This window comes from Lepisma saccharinum, chromosome 10 (assembly GCF_977018435.1).
Source record: "Lepisma saccharinum chromosome 10, izLepSacc3.1, whole genome shotgun sequence".
NCBI lineage: Eukaryota > Metazoa > Arthropoda > Insecta > Zygentoma > Lepismatidae > Lepisma > Lepisma saccharinum.
In genome coordinates, this window is record NC_139238.1 from 56,192,508 (window position 1) to 56,214,594 (window position 22,087).

The 22,087-nt window shown below is 37.4% G+C and overlaps 1 protein-coding gene across 1 annotated transcript in view; it reads left to right on the forward strand.

Annotated features, from left to right (window-relative positions):
* LOC145994360 (uncharacterized) overlaps nt 1–13,696 on the forward strand; it is a 112,286-nt gene extending 98,590 nt beyond the window's left edge. The window contains exons 4-5 of the mRNA XM_083130475.1: nt 12,076–12,211; nt 13,301–13,696. Of these exons, the coding sequence (XP_082986601.1) occupies nt 12,076–12,211; nt 13,301–13,492 (328 nt within the window). The 3' untranslated portion in view covers nt 13,493–13,696. The remainder of the gene's footprint in view (nt 1–12,075; nt 12,212–13,300) is intronic.
* The last annotated feature ends 8,391 nt before the right edge of the window (nt 13,697–22,087 follow it).

Sequence of the window (22,087 nt, forward strand, 5' to 3'; positions counted from 1 at the left end):
AATGTTCCGATCCCCAGAGACTCTCTTTCGAGCCGCAAACAAAAAAATTGACAATAGGTTAGACGAGCTGCACGAGTGGAGGCAGGGGAGAAGAAGATTTACCGAAGATTGGTACGCGTCGAACATTGAAACTGACGATCTTGTAAACCACATGATAGCATTAGGCGAAGCAAAAACTTTTTTTCTTTCCCAGAATACATATATATAAATAACACATCGCCACAGATTGTTTTGAGTGAGACGATATAAATAACACATATCTTGAAAAAAAAAATTACACGAGACAAAAAAATCTCAGAACATTTATATATATAAATAACATACCGTGAAAAAAAAATGAAGCCCAAGGGTGTCGTGTACCAGATACCATACTCCAATCTGAAAACGCTGGGTGCTCTCGATGGGTTACTCACCAAGAAACAACGCGAGAAGAAACGTTCTTGCTTGTCGAAAGGACACGGATTGAAATTACTTCTCAGCACTCCACAATTGAGACGCTTGCAGCGTTCGCGGAAACAGCAAAAGATCGGAGGTTTCATATTCAGCATCCCGGCCATCCTGGCAGCATTGGTTGCCGTTGGAAGTTTGGCCGGCGGAAGCGCCGCCATCGCGAAAACCGTCATCGACTCGAAGAAGAACAAGGCGGAATTGGAAGAACAGAAACGTCACAACCTGGCCATGGAGAAGAAAGGGGGGAAGGGCGTGATGAAAAAGTTTAAAAAAAAGAAACAGCAGCACTCACCAACCGAGACATTGAATCTCTGATCGAACCGTTACGAATCAAACACTTCAGAGGAGTTTTCATGTCCGACTCGCTACCTTCAAGCGTTAAAAGAAGAGAATGCGGAGTAGTCAACTTGGACGGTCAAGAAAATCCAGGCACGCATTGGATATGTTACCACAAAAACGACAATAACAAAGCATTCGTTTTCGATTCTTTCGGAGGTGTTCCACTACAAATTTAGTCCATTACCTAAAAACGAACAAAACCTCTATATACTACAACGACGAACGCATTCAAAATTTCGGAGACGAGAACTGCGGTCATCTCTGCCTCTCCGTGCTCGCGTTTCTCTCTAAAATAAATAAGCCTACGATCAAAGATTTCCAGAAAGCATTGTGGAATCTGAAACATCATCCTTAGGATGGGTGTGTTCCATCTCACGAGCGAATCTTCGATCTTGAAACTCACGCTGCACGACGACATCGTCTATCCTAAATCCGTGGCTCTGCGTGCATTTTACAGCATGTACCTCATACCTAACGTCACGCAGCACAACAACAAAATTAGCGTCGGAAGCGAACATATCATCGTCACGCCAGGCCAATACAATCTTTCCACTTTGCAAGCTCAATTACTCAAAGGCACGTACCTTTCTCAAAATTCGGTCACGCACAGAGTGGAAATCGTGTCCGCTACGGAGACCGTGGACCTGGGCACCATGGGAGAACTTTTAGGTTTCGAGAACGACACAAAACTCGAAGCTGGCATCAAGCACGTAGCAACCAACATTCCTAAATTCTTGGCCATAGAGACTCTAAACGTACACTGTAACGTGGCGGAAGGCATGATCACGAAATCCTCGGACGGATTAGGAAGTCACAAGCAGACGGGAATCATAGCCACTTTCAAACCAAGGTCCGAGTTCATGGAACCGATCATCTACACACCCTCTTCGCCGATCTATTTTCCAGTATGTCGCAACCGCATAGACGACATAGAGTTGGTGGTGACGAACGAGAAAGGAGAGGTGGTGGATTTCGCAGGTGCAACGACCACTGCCATCGTGGAGATCAACGTATAATAAATAACACACATAGTGTAAAATGGAGCAAATCGAAAGTTACGAATTGCAATCTTTTCCTCCCAACCGTCGCACGTTCGTCAATCTGAACGAAGCGAACAGGGAAATCGAATACGACGTGGACGTAGGCGACGGGTTCGTTCATCCTCACAGAGCGGACCTCTACCTTCAATTCGACGTGGTGAAGAAGGAAAGCGGAGACGCGTTTCCCGCAGCAGCAAATTTGATACTCGTGGACAACTTCGTGCCTCACCTGTTCTCGCAGGTGGAGGTGAGGAAACACAACACCGTCATCGACAGAATAGATTATCCAGGCATCACGTCGACGGCAGTGGGAACATTGAAATTATCCAAAACGGACGCGGCATACTACCAGGCGGGAGGATTCGAAGCGGGGACGAAAATATCGACGAGAAGTCACACGGTGCTCTTTCCCATGCGTCTGCTGCCCGGTTTCTTCTCCGATTACAAGGAGATCATGTGGAAGGGAGGACTGAGGATCACGTTTCGAAGAGCGGCCAACGACAACGACGCACTGATGCGATACGCTACCTTGGGTCCGGACGGCACCACGCCGATAGCCAACACTTTACCCGAAGCAGACAAGTGCGTCATCCGGAGCATGGAGTTGAGAATGCCGATCGTGGAATACGAGACGAACTACGCCCTCAAGTACAAAGCGGAGATCTTGAAAAGTCCGCAGGTGCCGATTCACTTTCACGGTTACCAGTGCGTGCAAAAGATAGCGTTGGGGAGTCACATGGAATTCGACGTGACGACGCAGTTCAACAACATACAGTTCGACATGCCAGATTTTGTCTTTGTACTTTTTCAGACCGGACGCGATAACAATCAGGAAAAAGATTCCAGCAAGTTCGACGACTGCAAGATCAAGAACGTTTATCTGAAGAACGGGAGGAACGAAGTGTTCCCGCGCGAGAATTACAACCTCGACATGACCAAAGACGATTACCTCAAACTTTACGAAGCTTACACGGCTTACAAGCGCGTGACCGAGGGAAACGTGGACATGTACTACACGCCCAGCGAATTCAAAGCACGCAGACCCATGACCGTCATCAACACGACGAAGGGGAAGCAGGTGGTGGTCAACGATCGAACCAACATCAAGGTCGTCTGCGAGTTCCACGACGCCTTGCCCGAGGACACCGTGTGTAGCGTCATCCTGATCGCAGAGAAGTCCTTCGCGTACGACGTGAAGAACGAGAGGGTGACGGAACAGTTTTAAAAATTAATTCGTAAAAAAAAAAAAATAATTGCCACATACTAAAAAAAAATCAACAAGGTTATATAAAATACAACGTAAGTTAGTTCGGTGCGCAAATAAAAAATAATAATAATAATAACTCGTGAAACTCTCTACAGAGGCAAATGGCTTCGATAGCCATGACCATTTTAGAACTTGGTGTTGTGGGCACCACGCACCACCCTCTCTCTCTCTATGGCTGGGGATATTAATTTTTTATTCTTTTTTTTTGAGGGTCTTAACAAAAATAATAATTTTGATTATCACACACACACACACACCCCGCAGAAGATCACACACATGAGTTGTTTTTTTTTTTAAAAAAAAAAAACATCGTAGCAGATTACACCGAGAGCGCACAAGGTCGTAGTAGATTACACTGAGGGACCTTTTACAGTAAGAGGAGACAGCAGACTTATAGGTAAGTCATTTCAAAAGTGTGTAGGTCAAAGGACGAGGTAGCATAAGAGCAGGAGGAGCTTGAAAAAATGATGCCAGAGCTTTTTTTTTCTGTTCATTTTTTTTTTCTTTGGGGGTTGGCAACACCGAACCTCACTTAAGGGCGCAGAACTCTCTAAAGTCCACTACACATCGTTCCCGAGAGAGGTTTACAAAAGGTCACGATATATAAACACGCTGTGAAACATCATCAGCGCAATAAATGAGGCGCGGAACGTGGAGAAAAGGTGAGTTTTTTTTTTTTTTTTTTTGAGGTTTTTTTGGTGATCCGCAAATGAGTAAAGTGAGTTTTTGATGTTTTGGTGCTCTTTTCTTCGCTGCAAAGCATCGTCAGCGCAATAAATGAGGCGCGGAACGTGGAGAGAAAGTGAGTTTTTAAGTTTTTTTTTGATCCCCAATTGAGGTTTGTGAACCCGTCCACCTGTACTACTAGCACGTAGAGGCTCTCGTGTAGTTTAGCACAAAGAAAGGATAGGTTAAGTTATATCACATAAGATCGTGGCATTCGTACCAAGTGTGAGTGGGAAAAAAAGGGAAAAAATGGGATATTTTGCTAAAACATCGCTAAGCGCTAAAACATCGACAAAAATTGTCAATATATGTCAAAAAGTGGTATTCAATTGATAATAAAAGAGGCTAAAAAAGCACTCGTACCAAGTATGAGTGGGAAAAAAGGGAAAAAATGGGAAATTTTGCTAAAACATCGCTAAGCGCTAAAACATCGACAAAAAATTGTCAAAATATGTCAAAAGTGATATTCAATTGATAAAAAAAGAGGCTAAAAAAGCACTCGTACCAAGTATGACTTTGAAACGCTAAGTTAGCACTACTTCACCGAAACTGCAACAAAGTCACATGACCTCATAGTCCCTGCAAAATTCCTTGCAAAAGTCCTTGCAAAAGTATAGACATATGAATTCATTATGGGTCTCAGAGACACGGTTGGTACTCGGAGGGTTAAACTGTAGGTCGAGTCCTGATAAGTATATTTGTGCATAAAGTGGACTTAAAAAACGAAAACTCACAACTCAAATATGCTATTGGGATTATGATAGTTGTGAAGCACTTTCAGCAGAACATTTCGCAGCTCAGTATAGTTGATACGAGGGCACGGTATCGGGTCGCGGCCGGGTAGTTGAGGAACAATGCACTAGAGTACTTTACCATGTGCACTGATCAATTTTACACTCAAGAGTGCTGGCTTTTATAAATAAAAACAGTCACATCGTAATTGGCGAAAACACGGCCTCTTTACACGATGTTGAAGGCAAATTACAGCTAATAACTGCATCAAAAAATTTGATAAAGGGAAAATAACGTTGTGTTTAAATCTTAAAACATTGTTAAAACATTTTACATATCGATACTTTATTATATCAATAAATTATGGATTCAAACATGTTGTTAATCTCCCTGTTGGACTTTCTTCTAGAGTCTAAATATAGCTGTTGAAGTGAAGCATTCACTGCGCATACGCAAACAACAAACTGAGGCTACACGATGCACGGTATTGAGAAAACGGCACAGTCGGAGTGACACCTAAGCGACATGCGACACATGCATCTTGCCGTGTCTCTTTGGTCCGAAAGGTTGCATTGATTACTGATGGCTCGCTTCCAAGCAACACGTGTCTCGTGTCTCGTATGTCGAATGTCGCTTGTCGCGTGCCTGTTCGGTTTGAATTCTCCCTAAGGTAAAATATAACCAAACATAGACCCTAAGCATCTCCACACGCAGTTTTGATTTATTAAATGCACATAAGAAATAAGATCTCGTTGCACAAGATCACCCAGTCTCTGTATTTTGAATATGAAGCGATATCATTTTCTGTATAACCACCAACAAATTTCACCGTGAGACGTAACTAAATTCAAACCCCGAGCTCCACACAAAGCTTCTGAACATTCTAACGAATAGCGATTGACCTCTCTTTCAAATTAAAAAAGGTAAAGTGTTCCCCTGTGCTTAGCACCACGCCATGAAGGCGTATAGGGGGTGTGGGGGTAACGCCCCACACTTTCTTGATCCGGTCGTGAGTGGGGGTGATGTGATCAGCATCACGCCCTTGACCGCCTTTACCCCTCAGGGTTTCCCCCAGGTACCCCATGTTATTCGACGCTGGGTGGGCGCCGGGGCCGCTTCCATCTCTTTCAAATTTGCCTGTATAATATATTTTACGATTGAAAGGTGAACGACGCATGTCGGAGATAAATCAGAAGTAAATTAATTACGGACAACAGAAATTTTAGATCCCGAACCTATATATATATATATATATATATATATAAAACTTGACTGAAGTTAAAGATTTTATTAAATGGCTAAAGAATAACAAAGCACCTGACATTGACTCAACACCAGCTGAGTTAATAAAATATTGTTGGAATTCGTTAATATGCCAAATTCAAAAATTAATTTGTTTAATATGGAATAAAGAGGAAAACCCTAAACAGTTGAGAGAATCAATCATTGATCTTGTGTTTAAAAAATGTGATAAAACGAACTGCAATAATTATCGCGGTATTTCTCTACTCTCAACATCATTTAAAATATTTTCTAACATTATTTTAACAAAACTAACTCCATATGCTAATGAAATTTTAGGTGCTTCTTAATGTGGATTTAAACGTAACAGATGAACTGTAGATCAAATGTTTCACTACAGACAGACATTTGAGAAAATTTTATAATATAAACTAAATGTGCATCATCTATTAATTGATTTTAAAAAGCACATGATTCGGTTAAAAGAGAAAAATTATAATATATTAGTCGAGTTTGGAATACCTAAGATGATTGTTAATATGATAAAAATATGCAACAGTGAAACAGAAAGGAAAATTCTTGTTGGTATTAATGCGTCTGACGAATTACAATTCATGATGAGTTAGAACAACAAGATGCATTATCTCCATTGCTCTTTAATTTTGTCTTTGAATATGCTGTTAGAGAGGTAAAATAAACGAATGAAGGACTAAAATTAAACGATGTGACTCAGTTGTTAGCATATGCAGATGATGTAGACTTACAACGGAATGATGTAAATAGAATTAAGAATAATGCTAAAGTATTTTTCAAAGCAGATAAAGAGATAGGTTTGGAACTTAGCGAAGAGAAAACTAAATATATGCTTACAGGTTGTTAGGTAAATCAAAATCTAATTATTAGGGCTGAGCCGATACCACTTTGAATCGATACCGATTCCGATGCTCACACGTATACCAACCGATGACCATGCCGATACCGATACTTGTATAAATCCAAATTTAAAATAACGAAGGTTACATACGTATAATATATTATTATTATTTATTATCTCAATAGGGTTACAGTTAAGCCATACAACATTTTATTTTGAACAATATTAATACAAATAATGACTTGATGCCCTATGTAGTAACAAGATATACAATAGCTATAACTATCGAGAATGTGATAGTATTCTATAGTAGCAATGAAATAAATAACGTTTGAGAGTTATACACATTTAGAAGAAAGGAAAGTGCAAAAGTGTGTGGGTTTGGATGTGAGTGTGTATGGAATTACTGTTCGAAGTACAGGGATAAAAATGTTAAAATATATGTGTGTGGTGGGGATGGTGTGTGTGTGTGTTGGGGGGGAGGTAAGCACTGAAAATAATATTACTGGAGTTAGAATTTATAGGCATGTGAACGTAGAAGACGACAGAACTGCGCTTTGCTGTTACTGAATTTGACCATTGTCGGGAGTGAATTCCAGGTTACCTCTGCTAGGTACGAGAAAGAATTCTGACCAAATCTGCTTTCGTTAGGTTTAAGGATTACTGGTATCTATGTAAGGCAGATCTCTGGTTCGGGTACTGAACTTAGAGTGGAGCTTAATCCTGTGATGCAATGGAGATGGTTTGGTATACATACTATGGAATACCTTATTCAGGTAGATGTAATGTATTCTTGAAGAGACTGTCGGTATGTTGTAACACTTGCGGAAATGTTGGGAATTTTTTCCTTGGGGGTGCATGTGAATGGTTCTTAAGCAATTGTTTTGGATTGTTTCAAGTTTCTTAAGATGAGTTAAGTTATAGCCAAAAATAAGACCAGCACCATACTCGAATACGGGACGAATAAAGGAAAGGTAGAAATGTCTAATAAGATTTCCATTGAGATATTTACGAAGTTTTCTTAATATATATGTAAACATGGTGCAGATTTTATGAATATAGTTACTTATTTGAAGGTTAAAATTTAGCTGAGAATCGACAATGATTCCGAGATACCTTAAATGATTGTAATATAATGAAGCCTTGTTTCCTTATAAGAAATACACTAAGTTGCTGACCAAGGCAGTTTATGAAGATATAAAAACCCTTAACATGTAATGGTTCAACCCTGTATCAGGGTCTTCCTCAGACGAAGAACTAAACATTAGTTTTCCGTCACGTTTTCCGTCACGTTTTCCGTCACGGTAAAAAATTCAAAAGATGGTTAAATATAAAGTATCGATTCAGAAGATTTTATTTAAATATTAATCAAATATTTACCTCACAAATTCGATAATATTGCGTTCATATTTTCTTGGAATCTGCGTGCCTTAGGGAGTAAGTAAGAATATAAAAATATTTCCCACGTTTTTCGTGACGGTACAAAAAAAAAGGACTTGATACGAAGTTATGGTCCATAAAATATTATTCAATGATTAAAGAGCTCTATACCTCACCAATATAATAACATTTGTTCCCTGTGTACATACGAAGTAGTATATCGAAGTTAATGAACTAAAGTTTGAGAATTATTTTGCAGTTTTCCCTAACGGCACAAAAATAAATAAGGGGCTTAATTGAAAGTAACCGAAGAGAAGATTTTATTTAAAAAAATATTTAGATCATAACCTTCCACATTTTATAATATTTGGTCCATAGTTTCTTCTAAACTGCGTGTCTTAGCGAAGAAGTAAGTGTTGAAAAATATTTCCCCGGTGTTGCGTAAGTGTAGAAAAATCAAAAAGTTCTTGATACAAAGATATAGTTCATGAAATATTATTGAAGGATTAAAGAGCTCTAAACCTCACAAATATAATAATATTTTGTCCATGTATTGATACGAATTAGTACATCGACGTGAAAAACCAAAATATGAAAATTATTGTCGGGTTTTTCTTAACGGTACGAAAATAAAAAAGAGGCTTAATATAAGTAATCATTGAGAAGAATCTTTTTAGAAATTACCTAGATACTATCCTCACACATTCTATATTTTTTTATATAGAATATTGTGAACTGCTTGTCTTAGCGAAGATGTCAAATTTTAAAAATATATTTCCTAGGTTTTCCGTGACGGTACAAAAACAAAAAAAGATCTTGACACAAAGTTATAGTCGATAATATATTATTGAAGGTTTAAAGAGCTCTAAACCTCACCAGTTTAATAAGATTTTGTCATGTATTGATACGAATTATTACATCGAAGTGAAAAACCAAAATTTGGGAAATATTTTGTGATTTTCCGTAACGGTACAAAAATAAAAAATGGCTTAATAGAAAGTACTAATTTTGGACATTTTATTTAAACGTTAAGCAAATATATACCTCACACATTCAATAATATTTGGTGCATATTTTCTTGTGAAGTGCGTGTCTTTGCGAGGAAGGAGAAATTTATATAATATTTCTCGGGTTTATCGTGACGGAGAGGCACTTGATAGAAGTGCATGTCTATAAAATTGTATTGAATAATTGAATTGCTCTAAACCTCTACAATATAATAACATTTTGTTCATGTATTCATATGAATTACTACATCGAAGTGAAAGAACCAAAATTTGAAAATTATTTTCAGGTTTTCCGTAACTGTACAAAAGTCAATGAGTTGCTTATTAGAAAGTACTCACTCTAAAGATTATTTAATTATTACTTAGATACTAACCTCACACATTCGATAAAATTTTGTCAAATTTTTTCTATGAATTGCTGCTTCTAAATAGTAAATACAAATTTGAATGTTTTTAATTTTATTTTTAAGAACGATATTAATATCGTTTTTAAACTCAGTGCAAAGTAGGTGTGTAGAAAGTTTAATTTTAAAAGTAGTACAAAAATAACATAATATTTTAGGAAGCAACTCGAGAGGGTACAAAAATATATGGTTGCAAGGTACAAATTTTCCTGCCTTTCTTTTCTGGCTGTTTCTGACGGTTACAAAATTTTTAAATAGCGGCACAAAATGGTATATGAATAGTACAATATTTTGAGGTGGATAACTTAGCAGAAGCCGATGATGAGGTTGAGACGTTATTCTGTAACCCCAAAATTGTTTTGTGTGTTTCGACGGTAAAATTGAGCGGTACAAAAATTATTTTTAGCATTCTTGAGCAGTACAAAAAAAGTACAAAATTTTAAAAATGAGGTTTTAAAGGTACAAAAATATGGGTTTACAAAGTAAAGTAGCCGTTAGCGTTGCCAAAATAACGTTTGTAACAACCAGGAGCTGATGTCCGAGCCCTCATTCTCTATTGTTGGCAACAATTGTAAATAAACAGGAAGTTCAGAAGTTTTACATTAGCAAAAGCAAAAAATTGGGATATGAAGAATTGAAAAAAAAACAAGGAAAAAAACATATTATTGTTGGGATCACAGACAATTTTGAATTAACACAATTGGAGGGTATCAAAATGGTCGTAAACTTAATTGGTTGTTAAACGTCACTTCGGACTTATTCGAAAGGAATTCACCCAACTCTTCCGGTCACACGGCGACATTTACATATTGCACAAATATAGAATATATGTTGAGAAATGTTCTGAAATACGGAAATAACATCTAAAATTAACTAAAATTTAAAAATATGAGCGAAAACGTAATATATGTACGATTTTAAAAAGAACTGAACTTCTTGAGTCTACATGCCATGATGCGCATTGATAATACAAAATATAACTGATTTCAGTTTCGTACTTAAATATGTATTTACTTATAAATCCGTTCCCTGGTTATAACTAATTAGTTGAAACAAAATTTAAATTTAGAAATACAAATACACAAAAATAAAAATATCTGATCGAATCTAATATATAAAAGTGGATGTATGTGTGTGTGTGTGTGTTAGTTCCGTAATAACTCTCAAACGCCTCGTGCGATTTCAACGAAACTTGGTACCCGATTCGCTTGCAATCTTGAAAGAAATACTGTGGGGGTAATACACCCATGGCACCCCCAGGGGAGGGGTTGGGAAGGGGGTGACAAGTAAAAATAATCGAAAACTACCGATATTAATGTGGAATCCTTAGTTTTCGTGGTCGCTAAGGTGGATAGTGATACTCCCAATGCCGTCCAACTCCAAGACACCTCTGGCACACCTAGGGGAAGGAGTGGGAAGGGAGTGACATGTAAAACGACCGATATTAGTGTGGAATCCATAGTTTTCCAGGTCGCTAAGATGAATAATGACACTCCCAATGCCGTTCAACTCCAAGACACTCCTGGCACTCCTAGAGGTGGTGGTGCGAAGGGGGTGACATGTACGACCTATATTAATGTGGAATCCATAGTTTTCGGGGTCGCTAAGACACTCCCAATGCCGTTGAACTCCAAGTTCATTTTACACTATAGTTAGAATTCACTATTTTCCTGTCTAGTAGAAGATTGGGATAAATAAATACCCAACAGCGCCGGACAATCAGCTAGTGTATAACAAACCAAACGGATTAAATGCAAATGTACATCATACAAGATATCATACGAATTTAATTGCATTTAATACAGGGTACGCTCGTGACTTAGAAGCTATAAACAACGATGCAATAAGAAAAAATGGGTCATATCAAAGTTCTTTAACAAAATGAACCATCATTCGAAAACATGTTACCTTGTCTAAATTAGAAGTTACTATGTCTTGTAATAAGCAAGAATAATACGTATTTTAAATCATTATTGGCGCTTTTACAGTTTTAATTGTTGCTATAATTTGAATTTACTCATCCAACCGGACACGCGACATTGGGTTTGCTTAAAAAAACGAGGAAGCCTTTAAAATAACGCGAGCTTGTCATTTATATAATTTGATTATAAGAAAAATATGAACACCAATGCTGAAGTATGATTCTTTGAAAATGAAAATTCCCATACTCAGTATCTGGTTAATTATACGTAGCATCATAATGTACCACTACATTGCAAGGGTTACAGTTAACAGTATCTCGTACATTAGTGAAAGGTAGGAAGCAATATTGAGTAACTCTATTGGAATTGTAGTAATATACATATACGTATTTCGCAATGACCAAAAGTAGCAGAGAAACGAAGCAAAATGAAACCATAGAAGTAATCAATAAATTAGGAGATATGTATGGTTTAATTAACAATGTAAGGGATAATGAATCGATTGATTTCATAGGATACTTCAATATGAAAATTTCAAAATTAACAAGGATGCGTTGCCTCATTTGTACATAATACTCATGCAAATATATATGTGTATAATGAATTGTTACACTTAGTAAGTGTTAATGAAGAATTTGATTTATTTAACACGCCAAAAACGTCATTACCTAAAATTATATATTTCTTCCCAGCGCTTACTTGGTGTTGGTTTTCCCGCAAGAAACATCCGAGGAGTTTCCGGAGGAGCAGTTCCACTCCCCCGCTGTCCAAGAGGAAGTGAGTGCTTTGGTCAACAAGAGTTTTTATGTGGCTGCAGAGTTCTCTAAGGTACTCTAAACTTAATATTTTAATAAATATGTACTATATATTTTGCAAAAGGAAACAAAATACCAAATAAAAATTACTTATTGTATACTGGGAGTTTTTACTTCAATCTAAAAACGTAAACAAACAAAACTTTCTAAAAAATGTAGACTAAACAGAGATTTGACTAACTGTCCAGTGTATTAACCTGCTTTGAGGATTTCAACGTATATGCTCCAAATCTGTCGCAGTTACAGAAATCATAATATTTGCAACTTGCCCCCACTCCGATTCTAAAGTAAACATATATTAGAAGTTTATAACCAATATTTACCCCAAATAATGCTATGAAATTACTGTCAATTTAGTTTCATAAGCTGGATAAATATAATCTAAAAATACATTTGAAGACATCCTCGAATTTTAAATTCCCTGAAACAGAAAATGACATCGTCAGAATTCGAAATTCTCTGTAACAATATACATGTATATATATATATATATATATATATATATATATATATATATATATATATATATATATATGCTGTTATTCGTTAATCATCATGAGGCACGTTATACCAATATTTTACTCACATGCAAAATTAAATGAATACCTCATGGTATCTAGCATTTTAAATATTTTACTTCAATTGCTCAAAAATTCACAGCAGTTATGTTGTTGTTACATTATTTACGACTTGCACATACTTCCCTCCTAAAATTACGCAAAATAATTTAAAACCATAAATTTTTATGCTTCGATTTTAATAGGTACCAAATAATAAAACATAAAAAAAAGCACATAGATAAAAATGCTCGAAAGGTTTTCGACGAATGTTATACACCACATGAAATCACGCGTAACATAAGAAATGTCGGTTTTGCATCCTCGTTTTTCAAACTTTCCGTTCGATTATATACAATGCATTAGAATTTCAGCAATTCGCTATATACAGTACGAAATTAATTTAAATTTAAAGTAAATCATAGCAGTCAAATTATACAACACTCTATATCACTTTTACATTATGAAATCAATGTTTAGCCTATATCTTTACCTGTCTTTATCAAAAGAGTACGTAAAACTAATTTCAAAATTAAACTTTGCAGGAGACGATGGAAAGCAGGACATATATTACGCTGGGAACAGAGGAGACTGGTAACGGAAACTACGCAACTTATGAGAATCCTCCTCTAGCAGAGGATACCACGTATTCCGTTGGACTCCTGCTCATCTTGGACTATCTCTCTGGAAGAAGTTATGGCTTTGCGGAGAGCGACGAATTTTCTATTCCTCCTTGAAGGTGCAGTGACAATTAGTTTCCTGTAACCTAACATAATATGTAATCAATTATACACATACGTAGCCAACTATGTTTACGTCTTTTATAATATGACGATTCGGGAAATTTAGTGTTTGGAAATAAACCACATAAATACATGTGTTTGTATTGATTTTCCGAATAACTGAGTTTAATAATTATGATGATATACCAAAGACCAAAAATATATAGCATCTTTATTCAGTAAATAATCTTATTGTATATTTTTGTAAACAAATACATATTTTATATGAGTATATTAAAGCAGAAAACGATTATCTTGCAATGTAAATTTCCAATTAATTTCCTCCTCTCTATTAGTCGTGGGAGTCTAGCTGCACATTCCGACGCGTGCAGATCTTGTTTTTGCAGTAGCTGTTTCCATGTGGAAGCCAATCACCCCGTCTAGTTCGCTGCACTTTTTAACACTAGGTGTAGTGCAGGTGTATTCCGGTGTCAGGTGGTTCAAGGAAATTACGTTCAGCCAAGTAGACGGAAAGCGGTGTTCAAGTTCAGAAGATTCAACAAATGCCTGTCTGTGGCTTTAAACGTTCATTTGAATAGTAAGCACTAACCACGAGATCATACATGACAAATACACCGACCCAGAACATAATGCAAACGGTTAAGGGACCAAATACACTACTTGACTGTAAATCAACGAACTAGACCACTAGGTGTTGCACCGTGTTACCAGCTACACGCTTCGGTGCAAGGAGAGCCAAAAAGTACAGCAAACTATGCGGGGCTATTAGGTAAGGCAAAATAGTCGTTAGTTGAATAGAGCATGAGCTTATTCTTAGTATGTCAATGTTAATGGAGAAAGACTAACAGAAACACAAACATGCCGATACAGCGACAGAATACCTTGAAATTTGCTTTTCTTAGTGTAAAAATCTTACTTGGCTGGATATACGTACGTCGTTTCACAACACTTACGGTGTATCATGAAACCAAGTCCAAAGTTTTGAAATTGATTACTTTCGAAACTGTGTATTTGTGAAATTTGTAACCAGAGTTGTGGGTGAAAGATTATTAAACTATTATGGAGTTGAAGTGCCCTATTATGATGCAAACGGTGAGCATAAAATAGATGTGGAATGGGCAGACCATGGGAGTGTACTTGTAATTGTACATGTAGTGCCAGAAGAACTAAGCCACGAATACGGCGAAGTGCTGAAGGTAAAGAAGAGAAAAGTTCAGAATAACACATTTACAGAACTCGAACGGGGCGCATTTTGATTACGAGGGTCGTTCAAAAAATACGTTTCCTTATGTTGTAATATTTTTATTTGGTAATATATATATGCAAACTCTACATGTCTAGATGAGTACATGCCTGTACTACATCTCAACATAATCGCCTTGCACATTGAGGCAGTTGTCCCAACGCTGCACTAGCTTATCGAAGCAATGTGCAAAAAAGTCCGGGCTCAGGCCTTGGAACACTCGTCTTACTGCGGCCTGGATTTGCGCGTGGATGATGCTGTGAGCGGTCCCAAGGGAAATTTTCAACATGTTGGACACCTCACAAACCTTGATTCTTCTGTTCCCCCGGATCAGTTCATCCACTTTCATGATGTTCTGATCAGTGGAGCAAGAGATACGTGAGGGACAACCTCATAAAAATTCCCTACTCTGCCTTCAGTCTGACCATCTGCACCGACATTACAGTGACACCGTACACAGAAAAACTTCCTGTGGATGTCAAGCCATTTGCCCATTCGTACCGAATCACGGACGCACATCTTCCTGAACACCAACAGTCCAATACACGTTCACCTGCCATGCTGCCCTCCTCTCTAATGACGCAAGCCCAGTGTTTCACTATGTTCCGTCGTCTCCTTCCTCTCTGCGCATGCGCCTTCACGTCTGCGGGAGAAATGGCTATCGTTCCTTGAAGGCGACAGAGAGGGCTCGTTTACTCAATTATTCTTGTAACAAATTTTATGGCACAGGGAATTTTTTTATTGAACGACCCTCGTAAAATTGCCCTGCGAAAGCAATCCCTTCGTACATTACAATACAAGGAGACAGATACTGACCAGGTAACCTACTCTGGTCAGGTGCGTACGTGCAGCAGGTGTGATTTGGAGGGACACAACTTTTCAGAATGACCCTCGCGAAGACCTCACGTGAATAGAGCAAGAAGAAGCCCTGTTAATTTGATCTCTGAAACGGCCCCACTTTTATCTCAACGTACAGTACTTCAAGTACCGACAAGACCCCAAATCACGAATCCATCACCAAATGAAGATATAACGTTAAAAGGACTTATATCAGCCTCGCACTTCACATATGAAACAACAGAGACACATGCCACTGAACCAGAACTTCAATCACCGTCAATACCAACAGACCCAAGCCAAAAGAAGAGCACCTATGAAGATAAGAAACAGGACGAACAACAATCTGAAAATTCATGTGGAACAGAAGAAAGTAGAAAGCATTCCAGCTCGCTTTCAACCCCTTTAACAATACCAGACAGGCCTGAAAAGGAACAACACACTTCAGAAAATATTCCACAACTCGGAAACGAAGCAGACAAGAAAACAGAATTCCAGAATGTACAAAGCGCCAAAGAAGACAGATCAGAGGATGAATTTCCGGGGGTCAACAGTGATAAAGGACAAAGACTCTCGACGAGATACAAACGATCCAGTTCACGATCCACAAGTCCCAATCGACTACTATTTCTGTTGTGTTCTGGTGTTTTTCTGTGTGTGAGTTATATCACACGTGTACGCACCGTGAATATAAATGGTATAATGTCACCAGTCAAGAGTAAAAATGCTTCAAGATTTTGCACGTGTGCTTTCAACGGACGTCTTATTCTTGCAAGAGGTATGTATTCCAGATTTTTACTTTATGCAAGGTTAGGACAACATTGTAAATTTAGACACACGTGGACGAGGAACGGTAATTTTGATAAACACTGTAATAGAAATACGTAGAGAAACTAATAGATGGGAGGGGTATTAGTTTTCAAAGTAAAAACTATACTTCTTTCACATATATGCTCCATATGGACATCAAAATAGACACCAGCGCGAACAGTTTTATCAGTCCGATTTAGTTTACTTGCTACCATCAAATGACTCTTGTTTTATCATAGGGGTGACTTTAACCACGTACTTCGATCATGTGATGGTGTTCCAAAATTTCACAATAGCTCCGGCATTATCAAACTGAATTAGTGAACTGCAATTAAAAGACGCGTGGAAGGAGAAAATATCGCATATAATTTAAATTTACTTCAACAATAAAGTTTGTTCAAGAATAGATAGAATACATCAGTATACTAGCTCCAACACATCACTTCAATTGAAGCTTTACCGGTATTTTTTTCAGATCACATGACAACACGTATGTCTATTAATCTATAAGAGAAAATATACTAATGTTAGGTCCCTCATACTGGAAATAAAACGCCTCTTTACTCGAGCATCCTAATGTACAAAGAATCTTTCAAGAAAAGTTGTCATATTGGTGTGGGATAAAACAAACATATACAGACTATAATGAATGATGGCAAAACTACGTAAAGACTAGAATAAAATCCTTCTTTCGGTGGTACGGGAAACATTGTGCACGAGATCGATATCAAAACTTAATATGTATTTTACAGTATCTCTCAAAAGTCTTAGGACCACAACATTTTAAACTAAGCAACCCAATTTACACAAGGCGTTGGTGTGTTGCGTGCAGAGTTAGGCTCAATGTCAGGGTTGCGACATGCACAATAGATATTTATGAAATACGAGAAAGAAATAAAAACAAGTATTATTGTATATAATTAGAAAAATATCACTATTATATTGCAAATGACAAAATTCTTTCTGAAAAAGAAAATAGGTTTCCAAGTATTTCATCGCTGATGAGTCTACAGAAAGGAAAAGATGTTAGAGGAAAAGAAAGGTGACAAAGAAGAGGAAACAGATAAAGCGAAAGGAAAAGAGGAAAAGTAGAGGTGAGAAGAGAGGATATACGAGGAGAGGAGAATTATTAGAAGAAAGAGAAAAAATTCGAGTAGAGATGTGGAAAATGGAGAAAATGTGAGAAGAGAGAAGGAAAACGAGAGGAGCGGAGGGGAAGAGACGAGAAGAGGGGAGTGTAGATTAGAGTAAAAGAGAGAAAAAGAGAAAAAAGAAGAGAAGAGTGCAGTTGAGTCGGAAATCTAAGACAGGAGAGGAGATAAGCGGAGTGGAGAAGAGTGGGATGGAGAAAAGATGCAAGAACAGTAGGAAACGCCATATGAGGTAGAAGCAGAGGATAATGAGGTGACAGAAGAAGGAGAAGAGAAGAACAGATTGGACTGGAGACGAGAGGAGAGAAGAGGTAGTTCCAGAAAATATCTTCTTGCAAGAATAAGACGTCCGTTGAATGCACACGTGCACAATCGTGATGCATTGATTAAATTATCGACGTGAACATTCAATAACATTTTGGAATGTATTGGAGAATGGATAAGATGGGTGTGAAATGTCTTTTGGCTTAGTTCAGATCAAGATAAAATCTTCCACGTATGATCTTTGATTTTACCTGCGATTATATCACTAAAAACGTGAATGGAATTTTAAAATTTATCCAACTTTTCTCCACATTTCGATTCGTTGAAGTTGAGATTTTTAAATTTAATATCCCCCACCCATTCGTTAATTCCAAACTGAATCATTCCGTTTCACACGGCGTGGAAAATGTCTAAAACTTACGAAAACTTTCTGACACCGGATTGATTTGAACCTACGACCATCAGGTTGACAATCCTTAACGGTAAACATTACCCTACAAGCTATCGCTCCTGGAAGAGCGTAGAAGAAGCTGCCCAATGTGAAATGTAGATGTAACTCTCCTCCTACACGTAATGTGCAAGGAATACTTGTTTGTAACAAACAGAACGGAGACAGTAGGATTAGGCGAAAACATTTAATGGAGAATTGCACATGATGAAAACTTTTCAGTTGATATTTGCGGATGTATCCTTGCATTGAACTCGAGTGGGAAAATGGGTAAAATTAGCATGTCCTGAATTGCCACAAATATAAATAGTTACTTCATTAATATTTGTCAATATCTTTGAAGCAATACAGAATTATCGTTAGGGTATCATATATGAATATACATCAAAATATCCATTTGAATGTGTGGTAATTCATGTATTTGTTTATTTGTGTATACATTCCAGAAGCAGAACAATGTTGAAACTACACACTGCTATTAGAAATAATGTCACCATGCTCTTGATATAATAAAAGGGGAATTAAAAAAAAAGAGATCACCTTGTGAGGATGATCAAACCTGAGACAGCTAGCAGCCCAATCGAGAATTCTAACCACTACACCACGCTTTGCCTTCAGTTAAAACAACAATTGTTAAATATTCTGTTCCTCAAATATTGTAAATGTTATTGGGTATACATGTAGTTGAACATTTATATTAATTTCGAATTGCTTTCTTGTTGTATAGCAGCTATCTTCGAGAAATAATTTTCGAAGTGTTGAAGGAAAAATATAATATTCGTAGTTGTGAAAATGCGAGTTATTTCTTCTAACTTCTTATTGTGATTATACATTATTTTTGTAAAATATATGTAGAGGATTGAACATTGCAGGACGATGTTCTCTTCCAGTGATACTGCAACAGACGAAATGCTTGTATACTAACGCAAGTCTCGTGTCCAGAACAGTATTTTCTGTTGCGTAAGGTAACACGAAATAATTACAAAGTATTCGTTCCCGACCTTATATTGCAATCAACAGCCACGCAATAATTACACAATTTGCGATACCGGCAGTCACACAAATGATAAAGCGAAGCTAATTTAAAAATGTATGGAACCTCCTGTGCTGGTCTTCAAATCTGTCACAAGGAAGGGTGAACGTACAAATATTGAGATGAGCCGTTATCTTTGCCCGCTCATCGGTATTGGTTGCTGGTAAAGTTTCTGCAAACAATATTAAAATAGATATGTGAAATTCGTTGAATGGTTATATTGTTTTTCAAACTATTCACCCTTAAGATCGATACACTTTTGCATACGCTCAAACCAATTTTGAAAGCATTTTTCCCACTCTGAAGCTGATACCTCAGAAACTGCTGTTCGGAATGCGTCAACAGAGCTTCAACCGACACAAATCACTAACCACGCATCTCATTTTTCATGTGTGGGAACAAAAATAAGTCACTAGGTGAGTACGGACAATGAGTCATTAATTCGACATTTTTACTGGACAAAAAATCAACAGTTTGGTGTGCTGAGTGGGAACTGGCGTTGACGTGGTGAAGAATAATGCGACGATTTGGGTTTGTTTTACGCAGTTCATTGATGACCTCTGGCAAACAAATTATTGTAAACCACTCAGCATTTACAGTCCTTTGTTCTTCTAAAGCTATTGATGCCACATATCCGTTATAACCGAAGAAACAAGCAATCATTTGCTTAGCATCACTCCTCGAACGAACAACTTTTGTTGGTTTCGGATCACTTTGAAACACCAAAACAGTGGATTGCTGTTTAGTTTCGGGTTCGTATGATTAGATCCAAGTTTTACCCCTTGTAAAGATGTAGTATACCAAATTTGACTTGCCTCGGTTGAATGTTTTGAGTATTTCTTTACACCAATTTACACGAGCCTGTTTTTTTAGCTTCGGTCACGTTGTGTGGGATCCAAAGGCTTGAAAGTTTCCGTACGTTCAGGACCATGAAAATCGTATGTATCGCTTTCATGTCAATGCTCAAGGGTGTCTGAATCTCACGGTATGTCACATGCCGATCTCTCTCAATCTTTTCACGCACAGCATCAACATTACTGCCAACATCAGACGTGGATGGACGACCTTTACGAAATTCATCAATGAGAAATGTGCGACCAGGCTAGGATTCGGAAAAAAAACAATTGTACACAGTCCTATTAGATGGTGCTTCATTCCTAAAAGCCAAAATTAAGTCGCTCGATGCATTGTTTCGGTGTTAAACTACATTTGAAATCATAAAAAATTATTGTCCGAAAGTGTTCACGAGAAATTTCCATTTCTCACTACAACTTCAAACTGCTGTGAAAAATAAACGAATAGGCTTAAAGAAACAATCAAAGATAATTTAAACATTAAAATGATCTATTCTTCCGATTTGTTTAATAGCGGAACACTAGCTCCACCTCTGGTTGTAGTTTGCAGAAACTTTTCCAGCAACCCTCGTATATGTCAGTTGATTCTTAATTGACAAAAACGAAAAAAAAAACACAAAAAAAACAGGCACTTTCACACATACTATGCAGGTAGTTTGAGGATTCGGCAGTTTGAAAATTATAATTTTAAAACACTTAAATATTTCATTGGGTTCATTAACTGGCGAGGAAGTGAAGTCTCAAGGTCCTGGCGTGGTTCGCATTCTTTTCGCTTTTCTGTCAGAATCCACTGAGTTTTCGTATCGATCTCTCGAAAAAAGATGCACAGATACTTTAGAAAATTGACGCCTTTTCTGTAAGATATTACCAATACATCTTTAATATCCATGTTACTTTTTGAAAACCGGAAATAGCGTTCCTGGCCGCATGCAACAGGAACGAAAATCTAAACATCCGGTGAATAACTACCATACAAGTTGAGGTTTCGACAAATTTTCGTTACAACTACCAATATTCTCATAAATTCCAAAGTTATTTGTCGAAGATTGCTGCTATACTACAAGCAAGCAATTCAAAACTAAAGTAAAGGTTGAAGTACATGTATATCCAACGACATTTACAATATTGGAAGGACAGAATACTTAACAATTGTTATTTTAACGGAAGGTAAAGGCTTGGTGTAATGGTTAGAGTCCTCGATCAGGCTGCTAGCTGTCTCAGAATCTATCCTCCTCAGGAGGTCTTCTCCTTTTTTGAATTCTCCTTTTTTAATCAAGAGCATGGTGACATTATTTGTAATAGCAGTGTATAGTGGTTACATTGTTCTGCATCTGGAATTTATAAAACAAATAAACAAATACATGAATTACCACGCTTTCAAATGGATATTTTCATGTATAGGATCGTGAATTATGATACTCTAACGATAATTGTGTATTGCTTCAAAGAGATTGACAAACATTAATAAAATAACTATTTATATTTGTGGCAGGACATACTAACTTTACTCATTTTCCCACACGAGTTCAATGCAAGGATACCTCCGCAAATATCAACTGAGAAGAATGTTTTGCCTATTCGTACTGTCTTCGGTTTCTCTGTTACAAACAAGTATTCCTTGCACCTTAAATGTAGGAGGAAAGTTACATCTACATTTCACATTACACACATCACACATCTACGTGCTTTCAGAAGTGATAGCATGTAGTATAATGGTTTCCGTTAAGGATTGTCAACCTGATGGTCGTAGGTTCAAACCACTCCGGTGGCAGTAAGTTTTCGTAAGTTTTAGACATATCCCATTGTGTTCATTTTCCACGCCGTGTGAAACGGAATGATTCAGTTTGGATTTAACGCATGGGTGGGGGATATTAAATTTAGAAATTTCAACTTCAACGAACCGAGAAGTGGAGAAAAGTTGGATAAATATTAAAATTACATTCATGTTT